This window comes from Anabrus simplex, chromosome 1 (genome assembly GCF_040414725.1).
Source record: "Anabrus simplex isolate iqAnaSimp1 chromosome 1, ASM4041472v1, whole genome shotgun sequence".
Classification (NCBI taxonomy): Eukaryota; Metazoa; Arthropoda; class Insecta; order Orthoptera; family Tettigoniidae; genus Anabrus; species Anabrus simplex.
Genome location: NC_090265.1, coordinates 1,534,536,680 through 1,534,552,069, shown reverse-complemented (window position 1 = coordinate 1,534,552,069; position 15,390 = coordinate 1,534,536,680). Strand labels below are relative to the sequence as shown.

General features: G+C 38.6%; 1 protein-coding gene across 1 annotated transcript in view; it reads left to right on the top strand.

Annotated features, from left to right (window-relative positions):
- LOC136880141 (G-protein coupled receptor 3) overlaps nucleotides 1-14,083 on the top strand; it is a 48,131-nt gene extending 34,048 nt beyond the window's left edge. Inside the window, exon 4 of the mRNA XM_067153280.2 lies at nucleotides 13,118-14,083. Coding sequence (XP_067009381.2) covers nucleotides 13,118-13,727 — 610 coding nt within the window. The 3' untranslated portion in view covers nucleotides 13,728-14,083. The remainder of the gene's footprint in view (nucleotides 1-13,117) is intronic.
- The last annotated feature ends 1,307 nt before the right edge of the window (nucleotides 14,084-15,390 follow it).

The following is a 15,390-nucleotide window of genomic DNA, read 5'->3' as shown; positions in this document are numbered from 1 at the left end:
CAATGAGGTTTTGTCCAGGTTCGAGGCATTTATTAGGAGTTACCATTTCTATCCTTGTTGGAAGCATCAAACACTGGCCTAATATTTGTAGTACCACTGTTTTTCAGCACAGCTCGGTGAGGCACGTAATGCGTAGGTCTATCCGAAACCTCGTTTTCAACACCTTCAATGATGACCTTTTTTACCCTTTCTTGAAAGATTTCATCATAATCCTGACATGTCTGCATTCCACGTAACCTTCTTGAAGTGCTCAACAATCGTTTCTCAGTACCTTCACGATTTGATACCAGGAAAGTATAACCGTCAATCCAAGGTAGTTTAACAATATAGCGTCCAGATGGTTCTTCTCTCTTCACAATTGTTTACTCCCTTCTTTTGTGATCTGTTTGCCGGGATCTTGTATACCCATAGTTTCAATTTCCCACAAATCTGCTACTCTTGTTGACTGAGTCAATTTAAGTAGAATGTAAGACAAGGCAGTTGGTGATGTGATTTCAGAAGCGTCCGTAAGTGTCCACCCCAAACAAGTTCTCACAGCCACCAGATTCTTGTGTACATGTACAAAGTCTGGCGTGATTATCTGAGCCCAGATATCAGCTCCTAACAATACCTGTATTTCACTAGCACTGTTATCATCTTGTCTAACGTCAGTAATTTCCCAACTCCCTTATCCTTCAATAAATTAAACAAGTCAGCATCACTAGGGGAGCACTACCACACATACGATCAGAGCCTTACACTGTAACCTCACATATTTTCTCCTCGTTCATACCCAACAAAGTTACTTTATAGGACTCGAAGCAAACAGGTGCTATTATCCTACCTCCAAATAATTCTTGACTTACCTTTCATGTTTGTTCCAACTCTAACTTCCTAGCACAAGACTTATTTATGTAGCTTTTCTGTGATCCACTGTCGCAAAGAACTCTCAATCTGTGTGTGTGTATCCACCAACAAATACCTTAGCTACTAAAATCTGCAGAGAAGTCACATGTCCTTCGTTACTACCTGCTGTCATGCTGACTGTATTTGAAACTGAATCATCTTTAGGTTCATCTGGGGCTGTCTTCACACGCATCAATGCGTAACATTTCTCTCTGCAAAACGGACACTTCACATATATTTTACACTTAGTACTGACATGTCCCTGTCGTAGACACCTCAAATGCCTTACAAAGGTCAATCGCGATATAGTCCAATTGACCTCATGAATCCAGGATATCTGCTATATCTTGCTGGATCCTACAAGTTGAGTTTCAGTGGAATAACCTTTCTTAAACCAAACTGCCTTCCATCGAACCACTTATTAATTTCGCAAACATGTCTAATACAATAAGGAAGAATGCTTTCCCAAAGATTATATGCAAAGCATATCAAATTGACTGACCTGTAATATTCAGCTTTATGTTGTGATAGTACATATATCACACCCTCGCACTGTATGTAGAAGTTAGAGATATCATTGTCGGTATTCGATTTATTATTATTATTATTATTATTATTATTATTATTGGTATTTCATTTGTATATTTTGTCATTTATATTTATAAGCTGGGAGATCTCCACATATCTAGGTATGAGTAATTTGTTTTGCACGAGTGGGAAAACATTGCTTTAATAACTCTGGTAATTTGGATGAGTCATGTGGCTACCCCAGTGTCTTATGAGATGTATTTGTTGTTGTCGTCGGGAAGTTCTATGAGTCATGTGTATATCCCAGCCTGATGAGATGAGCTTGTTGTTGTACTAGAGAAGTTCGATGACTCATGTGATATACCCCAGCGTTTGTTTATGTCCTGGCACCAAGGAGAAGTTCAGGGCATGGTCTTGTTAAAAGGATCACTGATGATTGGCTGGCAAAGACCAATCCAGATGTATCATGTGAGAGGAAGGGGAATGCTGAGGTCTTTATATAGTTAGACACTCGGTACGGACGAAAAGAAACGACAACTGACACACTGTACGGGAAAGAAGTGGTGCTGATACACGATACTGGAGTGACGCGGCTGCAATGGACTGGACTTCAAACGTTCGTGGAGCATAGTCTTGTTATGTTCGTGGAAAGTGGCTGATTGTGGAGTGCTTGCGCATTAAGTATTATAGCACTTGTGGCGGCCTGGCCTCCATAATTTATGTTCAGGATCGATAAGCGTGTGTTACTTAAATGTATATATCTTTGAAACAAGTGTTAAAGTCTGTGAACACAGCATTACGAGGTACAGTACCTATGTGATGTTAGAAGTGCTGATTATGAGAATTGGCAAGCAGTATTGATACAGAGACAGTGAAGGCTATTTATCCACATGTATGTACTGTAACTGTCAAAGGCTTCAGTACATAAACAAGTTACCGTGGTTCATAAATATGACGTTAGAATGGAGCACCATCAGTGAGCCTCGAACTCAGCCCGGTCGTCGAAGCCTCACCCTCCCCTACTAGAATGATTCGCTAGCTAAGTCGGTATCGCATTTCGGGTCAGTAGACCGTCTGATGGGGCGGTAATTTCTTTAATAATACTCTCTATAGTATGGGACTATTAATTATGAGAGGAACACTATTTCATTACCAATGTGAATAGAAACTATATCTTGTAAAACAATTTGTAATATACTAGTGAAACAGATCTTATTTACATGGGTATGCCATACAACATTGTACATGTGATATTGAAGGTTATCTTGACGTTAATGTTCGGTAGTCTTTCTCTACACTTCATCATACGTTCAATTATTCAAACTTAAGAGGCGTTCCCTCTTGAACTATTTACACTATCTCAGACTTAGAGAGGCGTTTTCTCTCTGATTACTTCACTTTACACATACACTGATCACTTTACACACAAATCTATTCAGTATGGACATACCCTGCTGTAATCCTGTTTATTTGCCGAGAATTAATATACTCAAATTGTATCAGGTTGTAATATAGGCCTACGAACAATTATGAACTGAAATGTACCAAGGTAACCTAAGTGTATAATCCCAAGTATTTGAAAGTCGTACCACAACATTTCCCTAACTTAATCATTACTTAATAGGCCATGTAATAAACACGCTCATTTCATTAGGATTTTTATCAATAGACATATCAAGACACTATTTACACAACGTTGCTACCTAGGGACAAACATAAGCGACTTCAATACCAGACATCATAAACAGAGTATCATAGCACTACCTGCAAGAAATGGACAAGAACATATACATTTCACACACTCACTTGAATCAAAGATGGCACAAGCCACCAGCTGTTGGTAACAGTGAACATAAACTTTCACTGTCTCCTGGAACGAACCCAGGATCTTCTGAGACGGGGTAGATCTAACCTGGAATTCCCTGCACGCTGTAAATAATTAAGAAAAGAAATTGGAGGGATCCTTCTTTTAATGCTCATTTGGGAATCTCTGCGACGTTGGCTCTATTCAAATTAACACACGTAATCGCTGTGCCTTAAAGGAGAGAACCCAGCCACTTGTATTTGTTCCCTTTCACTGAATAAAACACTTTTACTCCCCCGTTTAAAGGGACTCATAAAACTCCAGCTGTTAGCTGCCCGTGACACACTTCCAAAGAGCGGTCCACTAAGCCTTCTCGGACAATGGTTTCACGGCAAATAATCTATCTCACTTCTTTCAATACCGGCCACAATGGCATCACAACAAATCTCGGCTCTATATCCGGCCGTAATCAACATATCTCATGTGAATGCGTTAGTTTGTTACACATCACAAAATAATACACGGTTGGATCTGCTCAATAGGATGAGCATTCCAACCCAATGCCGGTATGTCTCTGAAGCCCGACACTGTTCCCTTCTCATCTACCTATCCTTTTTATGGACAGCTACTCTAGGCCCTGAAATTCCACTGGGTCACTTAGAACAAGTCACTGGTTAGGCCACTAATGCGTTAGCATTCTCGTCTTTCACGACGATAGTTCAGGCATATTTTAATGCACTTAGTCGTAAGTCGAGCTCCCTACTCCATTAGAAATTGAACGTGACACTGCCTTTAATTATACCGGCAATGAGTCGTTCACTCACTTTCTTTATATTTCTCATTTATATCGAGGACACACACTCCACGCACTTAGTTAGATACATGACTATTTATGTTAATTGAGCCGTCTCAGTTTAGGCATAGGCTCTATACGGGGCTCGATGCACGACCTCTTCTACACACTGACAGCGGTCACTACGGTTTCGTACCGTTTCTACTATACTAATTAGCGGCACACTGTATGCGTAAACATCTTGCTCAGATTGTGATTATTTCCACATATATACACAGACGTTAATAAATCACTGCATTGCACTGCTCAGATTACAGGATGATTTCTTCATACACGACTCACACACAAATCACGACGAACTACTAACGAACTGGCGTTGCACTGAAAATGAACTGGTGGAGTCTGCCTCTCAGCTCCTAACTATATAGGCGAGGTGCTCGGATGCTTAGAGTGGGGGAAAAATGCAACACCTTCTCAGAGTTCGCTCCGGTAATATGCAACGTAGAGTGACGAACAGGGTATCAAAATGTAGCTCCTGTATTCCCATTTTCACTGAGTGAATGTTATTGAAATAGCTTCGTAGATTCTCCAGCAATCTTAAAAGCGTCCTTTTGTCTCTGTCGGTGAATGATGACGAGCACTAGGGGATTCCTTGTGTTCGCTGGCACGGCTAGGGTCCGACATCTGTTAACCATTAAGACGCGCCCTTGTTTACGGCGTAGTTACCGCTCTGTCAGTTAAGTAGAACACTTATCGGTCTCATAATTATGCGTAAAATTCCCTGATTCAAATGAGTATTTGCACTTGATTATCCACTGAGTATCTTGCGATTTATAAAAATTAACAGGGAAAAACAGCTGAATTCGATGAGTTGGCAGTGGTGAAAGAATGAGGAAAATAGGGTATAATGTTTGTTCTCACGTTGGATATACTCTCTGGGCTCGGCTAGTGACCTAGATTCTGTGTCACGTGATAACGCGTCTCTTCTCATGTCCCTCGCGGTTGGAGTGAGAAAATTTCACGTACAAGCGCTCTTGCACTGCCTCGCTGCTAATTACCAGCAACTAGAGATGGGTCACGCGACTCTGGATACTGCAAATCGTGTCCCGGAGCGGGTGAAAAAATTCTAACTTGGGCAGTTTTTATCGTAGAATGACGCGGAAAACGGCACAGTTCATCTCCTGGATATCATGACGTTGTGAACGGATCCTTACCTTTCCATACCACCTTTAATGCTACAAACCTTTTTTCACATTCCTGAACAATTGTTTTAAACACAACCCAGAGTCTATTTACGTTCTTATTTTCCGTTTTCCACCGATCATGGTTACTTCTTAAAAACTGCCTCATGCCTGTTTTATCAGCCATATGGTTCTGCCTAATAGTCCTATTTATAATATCTACATTCTTTCACATTTATTTTTAACTACCACAAAAACACCTTCGTGATCATTAATACCATCTATTACTTCGGTTTCTTTATAGAGTCCATCTGGTTTGACCAGCACCACATCGAGAATATTCTTCCTCTAGTTGGTTCCATCACTTTCTGAATCAGAAGCCCTTCCCGTATTAACTTATTTGCCATTTGTTGTTCATGTTTTCTGTCGTTCGCATTACCTTCCCAATTGACATTTGGTAAATTGAGGTCACTCGTTATAATTACATTCCTTTCCTTATCGTTTCCCACATAGCTTATAAAAATAATTCTGAATCAGCGTCTGCGTTCCCGGACTGTACAATCCAAAGACATCAAGTTGCCTACTATCTTTAGAGATGAGCCTTATTTGTAGGATTTCATGTTTGTCATCTTTGACTTTATTGTAGCTTACAAATTCTTCTTTTACCAGAATGAATACTCCCCCTCCTACCATTCCTATTCTATCTCTACGCTGCACACTCCAGTTCCGTGGGAAATATTCTGCACCCATTATATCATTTCTCAGCTATGATTCAACTCCTATTGCAATATCTGGTAAGTATATATCTATTATATTACTTCATTCTATTCCTTTCTTTATAATACTTCTACAGTTGAGCACTAACATTTTTATATCATCCCTACTTGATTTCCAATTTCCTATTCCCTTATCACGGGTCCCTAGGCCACTCCCAATAACACTTTTAAACAAATCTTCTAACTTACATGTGCCACTGCGGCTTAAGTGAAGGCCATCTGAGCGCAGATCCCTATCTACTACCCACCCATTAAGATCTAGAAATCTCACTCCCAGTTTCCCACATACCCACTCCATATTCTCATTTAAATCTCCAATCACCTTCCAGTCAGTATCCCTTCTACACAGTATTCCTATGATAACAATCTCCGCTTTCTTAAACTTCACCCGTGCTGCATTTACCAGGTTTCACACATCCCCAACTATGTTGGTACTTATACCTGCTTGTCTTACGTTGTTAGTACCAACGAGAAACACTATCACCTTCTAATTTCCCTCCTCCTTTTCCTACTTTCCTCAACATCTGTCTTAACCTAATTCCTGGATAACACTCTACCCTGGTATCCCTTCCTCCACACACTTTCCCCACATGTCTAATAGTGGAATCCTCTATGACCATAGCCTCAACCCTACTCACCTCATTTGATCCCCTCCCCTCCTGGTCAGTCTTATCTTTCCTGACAGCTGCAGAAGCTATTTCCTCCTCCATTTTCTCAATCCCATGACCCTGTTTCACCTTAATTTTCCTGTCCACTACTCAACATTGCCCTTTCCTAGCTTTTCCCTTTCTCCTACTTCCACACTTTTCAGCAACACTTCCCCCTTCCTCATCTTCCCTCGGTTGTGCTTCCTGCAGTGACTTGCACCGGTTTCTCACATACACTTGTCCTGAATTCTGATCCTGAATGGAGCCCTTAGCCTGCAATTTCCTTCTCCTTAAAATATTGGACCATCTGTCTTCTACAATTACCCCCTTTCCTTCCCATCCCTCTTTTACACCTACTGTATCCTGTACATTGTTTGAGGGAGGCCTACATCCCTTCTTGTCCTCTGAGAGAATCCTAATTATCTCCCTTAAAGTCTCCAACTCCTCCCTAATACTTCCTCAATTCCTTTCCACATCCACAGTTCCTACACTTGCACTCCTTAGCCATTACTGAATAATGAAAATAAAAGGAAAAATAAGATAACTTATTCTGTGCAAAATAAAAATAAAAGGAAAGAAATATTTTCTACGATAATTCACAAAGATCACACGACAATAAGGTAATTAATATAGGCCGCTACTATACTACTACTTAGTTGTACGACTTCTTATTCCTACAACACCCTAACAGGATGAAAATTGCTGTTAATTACTGGAAACAGAGAGTAATACACAGGAATTATACAATTCTAAACTGCAGTTAATTCTGACCTAATTACTACAACAGAATTCTAATAAGAGAGTTACTACAAATACCACAGATACTATATCAATCAATCAATCAATCAATCAATCAATCAATCAATCAATCAATCAATCAATCAATCAATCAATCAATCAATCAATCAATCAATCAATCAATCAATCAATCAATCAATCAATCAATCAATCAATCAATCAATCAATCAATCAATCAATCAATCAATCAATCAATCAATCAATCAATCAATCAATCAATCAATCAATCAATCAATCAATCAATCAATCAATCAATCAATCAATGCTTATCTGCATTTAGGGCAGTCACCCAGATGGCAGATTACCTATCAGTTGTTCTCCTAGCCTTTTCTTAAATGAGAGCAAGGAATATTATTGAACATTTCCCTTGGTAAGTTATTACAATCCCTAACTCCCCTTCCTATAAACGAATATTTGCCCCAATTTGTCCTCTCGAATTCCAACTTTATCTTCATATTGTGATCTTTCCTACTTTTAAGACACCACTCAAACTTATTCGTCTACTGATGTCCTCCCACGCCATCTCTCCTCTGACAGCTCGGAACATACCATTTAATCGAGTAGCTCGTCTCCTTTCTCCCAAACCTTCCAAGCCAAAATTTGCAACATTTTTGTAACGCTACTCTTTTGTCGGAAATCACCCAGAACAAATCGAGGTGCTTTTCTTTGGATTTTTTCCAGTTCTTGAATCAAGTAATCCTGGTGAGGGTCCCATACACTGGAACCATACTCTAGTTGGGGTCTTACCAGAGACTTATATGCCCTCTCCTTTACATCCTTACTACAACACCTAAATACCCTCATAACCATGTGCAGAGATCTGTACCCTTTCTTAACAATCATATATATGTGATTACCCCAATGAAGGTCTTTCCTTATATTAACACCTAGGTACTTACAATGGTCCCCAAAAGGAACTTTCACCCCCATCAACGCAGTAATTAAAACTGAGAGGACTTTTCCTATTTGTGAAACTCACAACCTGACTTTTAACCCCGTTTATCATCATACCATTGTCCACCGTCCATCTCACAACACTATCGAGGTCACCCTGCAGCCGCTCACAATCCTGTAACTCATTTATTGCTCTGTACAGAATAACATCATCTGCAAACAGCCTTATCTCTGATTCCACTTCTTTACACATATCATTGATATATATATAAGAAAACATAAAGGTCCAATAATACTGCCTTAAGGAATTCCCCTCTTAATGAACAGGGTCAGATAAAGCTTCGCCTACTCTAGTTCTCTGAGTTCTATTTTCTAGAAATATAGCCACCCATTCAGTTACTCTTTTTTCTACTCCAATTGCACTCATTTTTGCCAGTAGTCTTCCATGATCTACCCTATCAAATGCCTTAGGTAGGTCAATCGCAATACAATCCATTTGGCCTCCTGAATCCAGGATATCTGTTATATCTTGCTGAAATCCTACAAGCTGAGCTTCAGTTGAATAACCTTTCCTAAACCCAAACTGCCTTCTGTCAAACCAGTTATTAATTTCGCAAACACGTCTAATATAATCAGAAAGAATACTTTCCCAAAGCTTACATACAATGCATGTCAAACTGACTGGCCTATAATTTTCAGCTTTATGTCTATCACCTTTTCCTTTATACACAGAGGCTACTATAGCAACTCTTCATTCATTTGGTATAGCTCCTTCAACCAAACAATAATCAAATTATTTCAGATATGGTACTATATCCAAACCCATTGTCTTTAGTATATCCCCAGTAATCTTATCAAATCCATCTGCTTTTCTAGTTTTCAACCTTTGTATATTACTGTAAATGTCGTTGTTATCATAGGTAAATTTTAATACTTCTTTAGTGCTATTCACATCCCCTGTCTGGACATTATCCTTGTAACCAACAATCTTTACATATTGCTGACTGAATACTTCTGCCTTTTGAAGATCCTCGCATACACACTCCTCTTGTTCATTAATGATTCCTGGAATGTCCTTCTTTGAACCTGTTTCTGCCTTAAAGTACCTATACATGTAGTTATGTGATTATTACAGATGGTGGATTACTATTATTTTCCCTACTCCGCGGGACGGAGAATAAAAGTATCCTTAAATGCTGAAAAATGTGAGATTGTTTACAATAATTTCTCAAAAGTATTTCTGTCCAAACTACGCCAGGGACTTGAATTGCAATAATTGGGATGTAGGTACTTGATTATTAGTTAAACGCTCATAAATACTAAGAAATCGAGGGTGTGAAATATAAATTACGGATACTTTAACTGCCTACTCAGAACTACAAATGATCGGAATACAAGATTCAGCTGATTTTTATTTATATTTTCTTGATACACTACATCCTTTGTTCACGACTGTAGCCAACAATGTCAATATTTTAATACAAAGAGCGCCAATAATCAATAACAATACGACTGGTAACTATTTCGCCAATGAAATACTGTATATTCTGTTGACATTCTTTCTTTAAACAAAATTTACATCATTATCGCGTTATTTAAAGAAGTTATTACCTTAGTGATAGGTGAAACCGTTGAACTGCTATTTGAAATACCCTGTCAGATGCCTGCACTAATAGATTATTACCACTGCCAAAGTTATGGGCTCTTTTTAATATCCCGTCTTTGTAAGTATTTTATCAAAAATCTACGGATATTTTAATAATAATATTAAAAAGAAAGGCACAATTCTTATTTCACGCAGTCGTAAATTACAGGTTGTAATCTAGCGAACGCCTACGGAACTACTCATTGTGAAAACTATAAATAAATAAATGCCTCTGATCGCAGATTATTACAAAGAAAGACTAAACACCAAAAATTGTGGAACTAAATGTATCACACACACATATAATTTGCTAAATTTCGACAACTATTAACTACTTTATCACTGAGATAACACAGAGATCTTGGAACAGCCATCCACTCGCTAGCGCGTCCAACCCTTCAGGTTTACCATAATCACAATTTTATTCATACAACTCAACACGATCCTCAAAACTACAACCAAGAAACTACATAGCAACATAGAGCAAAACACTGTTTCTTCTGCTGGTAATCGATTACTTACACTTGGGTTCTTCACAGGTACATTTGCTAGTAACTTAGCAACTGGTGAAACTGGCCACCATCATTGCCTATACATCTTTGGCATCTCTCTAAGAAACAAGCTATCCGTCGCTATAATGCTCGCAAAGCTGGCTCTTGCCTGACAGATATTATCTTAAGTGTGAGTTTCATGAACATAAAGCAATTTTTAATTTATCACTATGGATGGAATGAAGAACTCTTTTTAGTGGGAAACATATGTTGAACCCTAATACATTTTGCGGTTAAGAACACGAGAATGTACACCTTGTTTTTATGAACGATACAGCTCATCAGATACGTGCTGAATAAGGAACCCACAAATTGTGCTTTCTAACTTGGAATTGATCACATGTGTAGGCTGTGACCGTATGTATCCATGTCCTTAATGAAGTTGGGGTCACCATAACATACGATCGATCAGCACTCTCCATACTGCAGAATTACAGAGAAAGTTTGGTGAACGGTTGTAAAGGTCATGACGAAAAAGGTCACTAGTATGAACCATGTATGATATCTAGCATGTTTAACATCCTGATGAAGTCAAGCCTCACGCATTTCCATGAAACATTCCTCTATCACACGCAGTTTTCATCCAAATTGGTCCTGCAACCTGATTGTGGATATCAGACCACTTGTTTATACATGGGATCCATTCTCGCAACATGAGCCAGAGTTAGTGATTGAGATGGTAGAAGCAGTGAGCTTCTGATCAGTCATAGGTGGTTTCGATGTTATTTTCGTGGTGATTAACTTTAATTGATTATCTCCTGTTTTAAATTTATATCTATCGTCCATAACGGATCTAAGTGTAAGCTAACTCTTATTCGGGCAATATGATGTTGTTGACAATGATAACGAGGGCAATGACTTCGAAAGTGAATGAATGGCCACAGGCCCTTCTACTACTACGTTTTCACTTGTTACACTTTCACTGTTGTGGTTTACTTTGATTACAATCTGCAGTAAAAGCTTTTTACTATTGTGGAAAATGGCACAGTTAACACTCGTGCAGGACCCAATTGAATGTAGTTCCAGCTGTCTCACATTCGAAGAAGGTAGATCAAGAGACGTAAAACAGAATAATGCTATAAATTAGAGCAATATCGAGAACTAACCTGCCAACTCATAATCTGCAGGCCTTCGGAATGAGCAGTGGCGGTAGGGCCAGAGGAACTTATCAATTACTTTTGTGCCATCTCAGTTATCATATACTTAATTAGGAATATTTTTATAGTATTTGTCCTCTTCCCTCAATGATCAACTAATACTACTAATTAATACTAAATATCCAGTCTAGTATCTCCTTGTAAGAAATATTTATTTTCAGCGGAAAGCAAGCAACTCAATATATGTATGAGCTGGGCGTCAGCGCATGAATATTGGTCATATCATCCCTGATTTGAAGTTGGGAATCATCTTGTTTCGGAGAGAAAACTTATGATTAAAGAAAGATGAGCCTGCTAAACTGGACAAGTAGCTTAGACTCAAAGTGACAGGTTATTGGGTGGTATGAATAAATACGTGTATTTAGTACATACTCAACTTTTCTGAGCGTATGGTCCACTTGACGTTTTGAGAATGTACTCACTAGCTGAATATATAGTCATTTCACGGAGGTGGTGTCGTATAAACTCACAATTGTAACAGTCTAAGAGTAGATTCTCATTTGTGGTATGAATAAAAGAGAGTGCCTTCTCAGAGTGATGAGTATATGCTCATTCTGATTTGAGTAGGGCTGATATGTGTCTCAAGTATGAGCACTTCCTGATTTATTGCCCTTAAAAGTATAATGTAAATGGCGGAGTTTATTAATAATGTGCTTACTTATGTAACTGTTTCCAGAAGGGGCATGGGCATGTGAATTATAAGAACCTTGAAATTCTTTATCATTTTTCAAAATTGAATTTACTTGGACCAGGGAAACTGGAAACAAGAGGTTCTCTTTAGAATATTTTAAAGTCAAAAGCATTTTTAAGAATAGTAGGTCACCTTGGATTTTTATGTTGCATAGTTCACTTGGTACCCATAAACCAACTATCTAAAACATTGTTAAGATTATTTATGGTACTTCTGACCAAAACTGCAATGTGGATATAATTTCCTCATACAAAATTTGTTGTTAAAAACAAGAGCGGCAGTTTACCGTAATTTAAGTTCAGGATTTGGTTACAACAGTTCTTATCTCACCATCATTTCCAGAGTGGGATGCAGTTTATTCTGTGCACACCTATTTGTCGCTCAGAATACATCAGAAATGAGTACAATGTGAATTCCTGGGAACAGGGGCAGCTGCGCACAGAGCTAACTACTCCAGCTTATTTTGTTCTGAGGTCAGGGATAGTGAGAGTATTTACTTCCTCTCTTCCAGGGATCTTCACAGCCTATAAGAACGTAGATCATTGTGGCCAACAAGTCGTGTATTATTGCTGTAATAATATATTACAGATGCTGCTTTCAAGTATTGTTCGTCTGTTGTTTTCACCATTATTAGTCTCTTCACACTCTCACTTTCTGTTTATTGTTCAAAATCATAAAATGTTTTTGAAGATTACTGTTATAATTGATTAAATACTGACTTTAAATCACCTGTAAAACTATAACTAATCCTATATTACTATTTCCAGGCGCACCTTTCTGATGATCAGCACAGTGTGGACAGCGGCGTTCTTGGGGTCTTGTCCACTTCAATTGTGGAACAACTGGGAGGACGGCAGGAGTAATGTATGTGACGATGTTCACATCATCCCGATCACTTACTCGATCATCGGCACCACCTCCAGAGTGGTGTTTATAACAGTCGTCATTACGGTATTCCACTGGCGTGTCCATCGCGTGGCTATCGAGGTCCGCAATAGAAAGACACCCATGTCCACCATAACAGCATTAAGAACACGATCTGCTCGAGTAGTGTTAATCATATTTTTTACTTACGTTGGTAGCTCTGCACCTTTTCTGGTGATGCTTTTATGCATTAAGTATGATATTTATGTTCCTCCTATCTGTTTTCAGATTTCTCGTTGCGTATATAACATCAATTATATTGTAAATCCATTTGTTTACATCTTTTGTAATAGATCAATAGGACACATAATATTTCAAATTCTGAAGACTTGGAAAGCGAAATATATTTTCTGGAAATCAAGAAATCGAGAAGAAGCTCATTCAACATCTCCGTGTGTTATTCATCCACAAACGTCGTCTTCTATCAGAGATCCTGGATCCTCCGTTCGTTAAGATGGAGACACGATCGTAACAAATATCGGGTGATTCCCGTAATTGTGCAGATTGCTAACAAGGCAAGGCAACATGTTACAGCACTGTCAAAGTCCACGCATTCTTTACTTTTGCTGATGAAGAAGTAGAGGAATGAAGAAAGTAGGTTAGAGTGACGAGATATCCTGAGAGTGATATGCAGCTTATATTCGGTGCAAATACATGCCATTCAGTGATATTGTTCAGTGAAATCGACGTGTCTCTCTTGCTCCTCCCATCTAACAAATCTATATTTACAGTAGCGAATTTCCTATACATGCGATTGATGTACTACATCCCTTGTATTTTCAACGAAAAATAAATATTAATTGTTTACACTTTAATGGAAGTTATTTATATAAAATTCACACGCACAGTTATCGATACTCAGAGATGGATGAAAATAGCGTTACTGGCTAGTGACTGTTACTAATTACCAATTACTCCAGAGATGACAACACGAGCATTGGCCCCTTTTTTTGTTGATCTTTTTCGCGGGGTTGGAATGCGGAACGAATCGCCACATCCGTCAAGAGGGTGGTGCAAGGCAAGTTATCGCGTTTTGCCGGGATTTATTTGCTATATCGTGAAATACTGGAGTTCTTGCTTATCAGTGGTTCTTTTCTTGTGCTATAGAATATGGTATATGATAACTGTATGTTGTTGTGATATATATGATTTGGTTTCGTGTGCTTGCTGTGTAAATATCAAACAAAGAAAATGCGGGAATGATGCAAGTTTGAAATGATATTACACCGATCAGAGAATAATTCAGTAGGGCATGAATGTAGGTGCGCCAGGGTCATGCGTTTCTACCGCGCAATCCGAATTGAATTCTAACAATTATGTAATAGAACTATTATTAAGAGAACTATTTAGTATAATTTTACTTACGGAGAAAATCAGAATTATATATGAAGGACAACCGCGTCCAACTCCAACTGCACAACTTAAATCGTACGTTCATTGGATTAGTGAATGTGAGATAAATAAACTTTTCTGTTGGCCTTGTTAGTTGTTTTCTCTTGAAAAATGTGTTTGGAATGACGGTATGTTTGCGTTAATGTTTGCAGTTTTGTTTCGGTTACATTCCCTAAATCAGAAGTCGGGAGTCGCTACTGCTATATTACCACATTCTTCGCAAGAAGACACGCGTTGACAAGCACAGTTACACATTTAGGATGTTGCATTTGTCAGAATTCCGACGTATGGGAGCACAAATTGGGATTCTTCTTCATCCTAAGTGTTCCCATAACAAATAGACATGAATAGAAAGGATACCGTAAGAGGCTGGGATTTAAACCTTGGATCTCCGCAGTGGAAGCTCAGAGTGGTTACGTTTACCCTTGGAGATAGACTGAACTTGCCGAGTAGAAACATTAGCCGAACTAAGGACGATGTACTGAGGCAGTGTTTTCCTAACTTTATAATACAGAGGATGAGTTGATCAACGGATTCATTTTACAACTCTGATTGAAGTAATTGTAATTATCATCATCGTCAAGAAACAATAAGGATTGCGCTTCTTGGCTTCTCCATCTTGATATTTTCCATTCCCTTCTGACTCATCCGACGTATATTATATATTCTTGATCATGTTGTAAGTTCATATCAAGAAATCCCGACCCACCTATTCACAGAATGT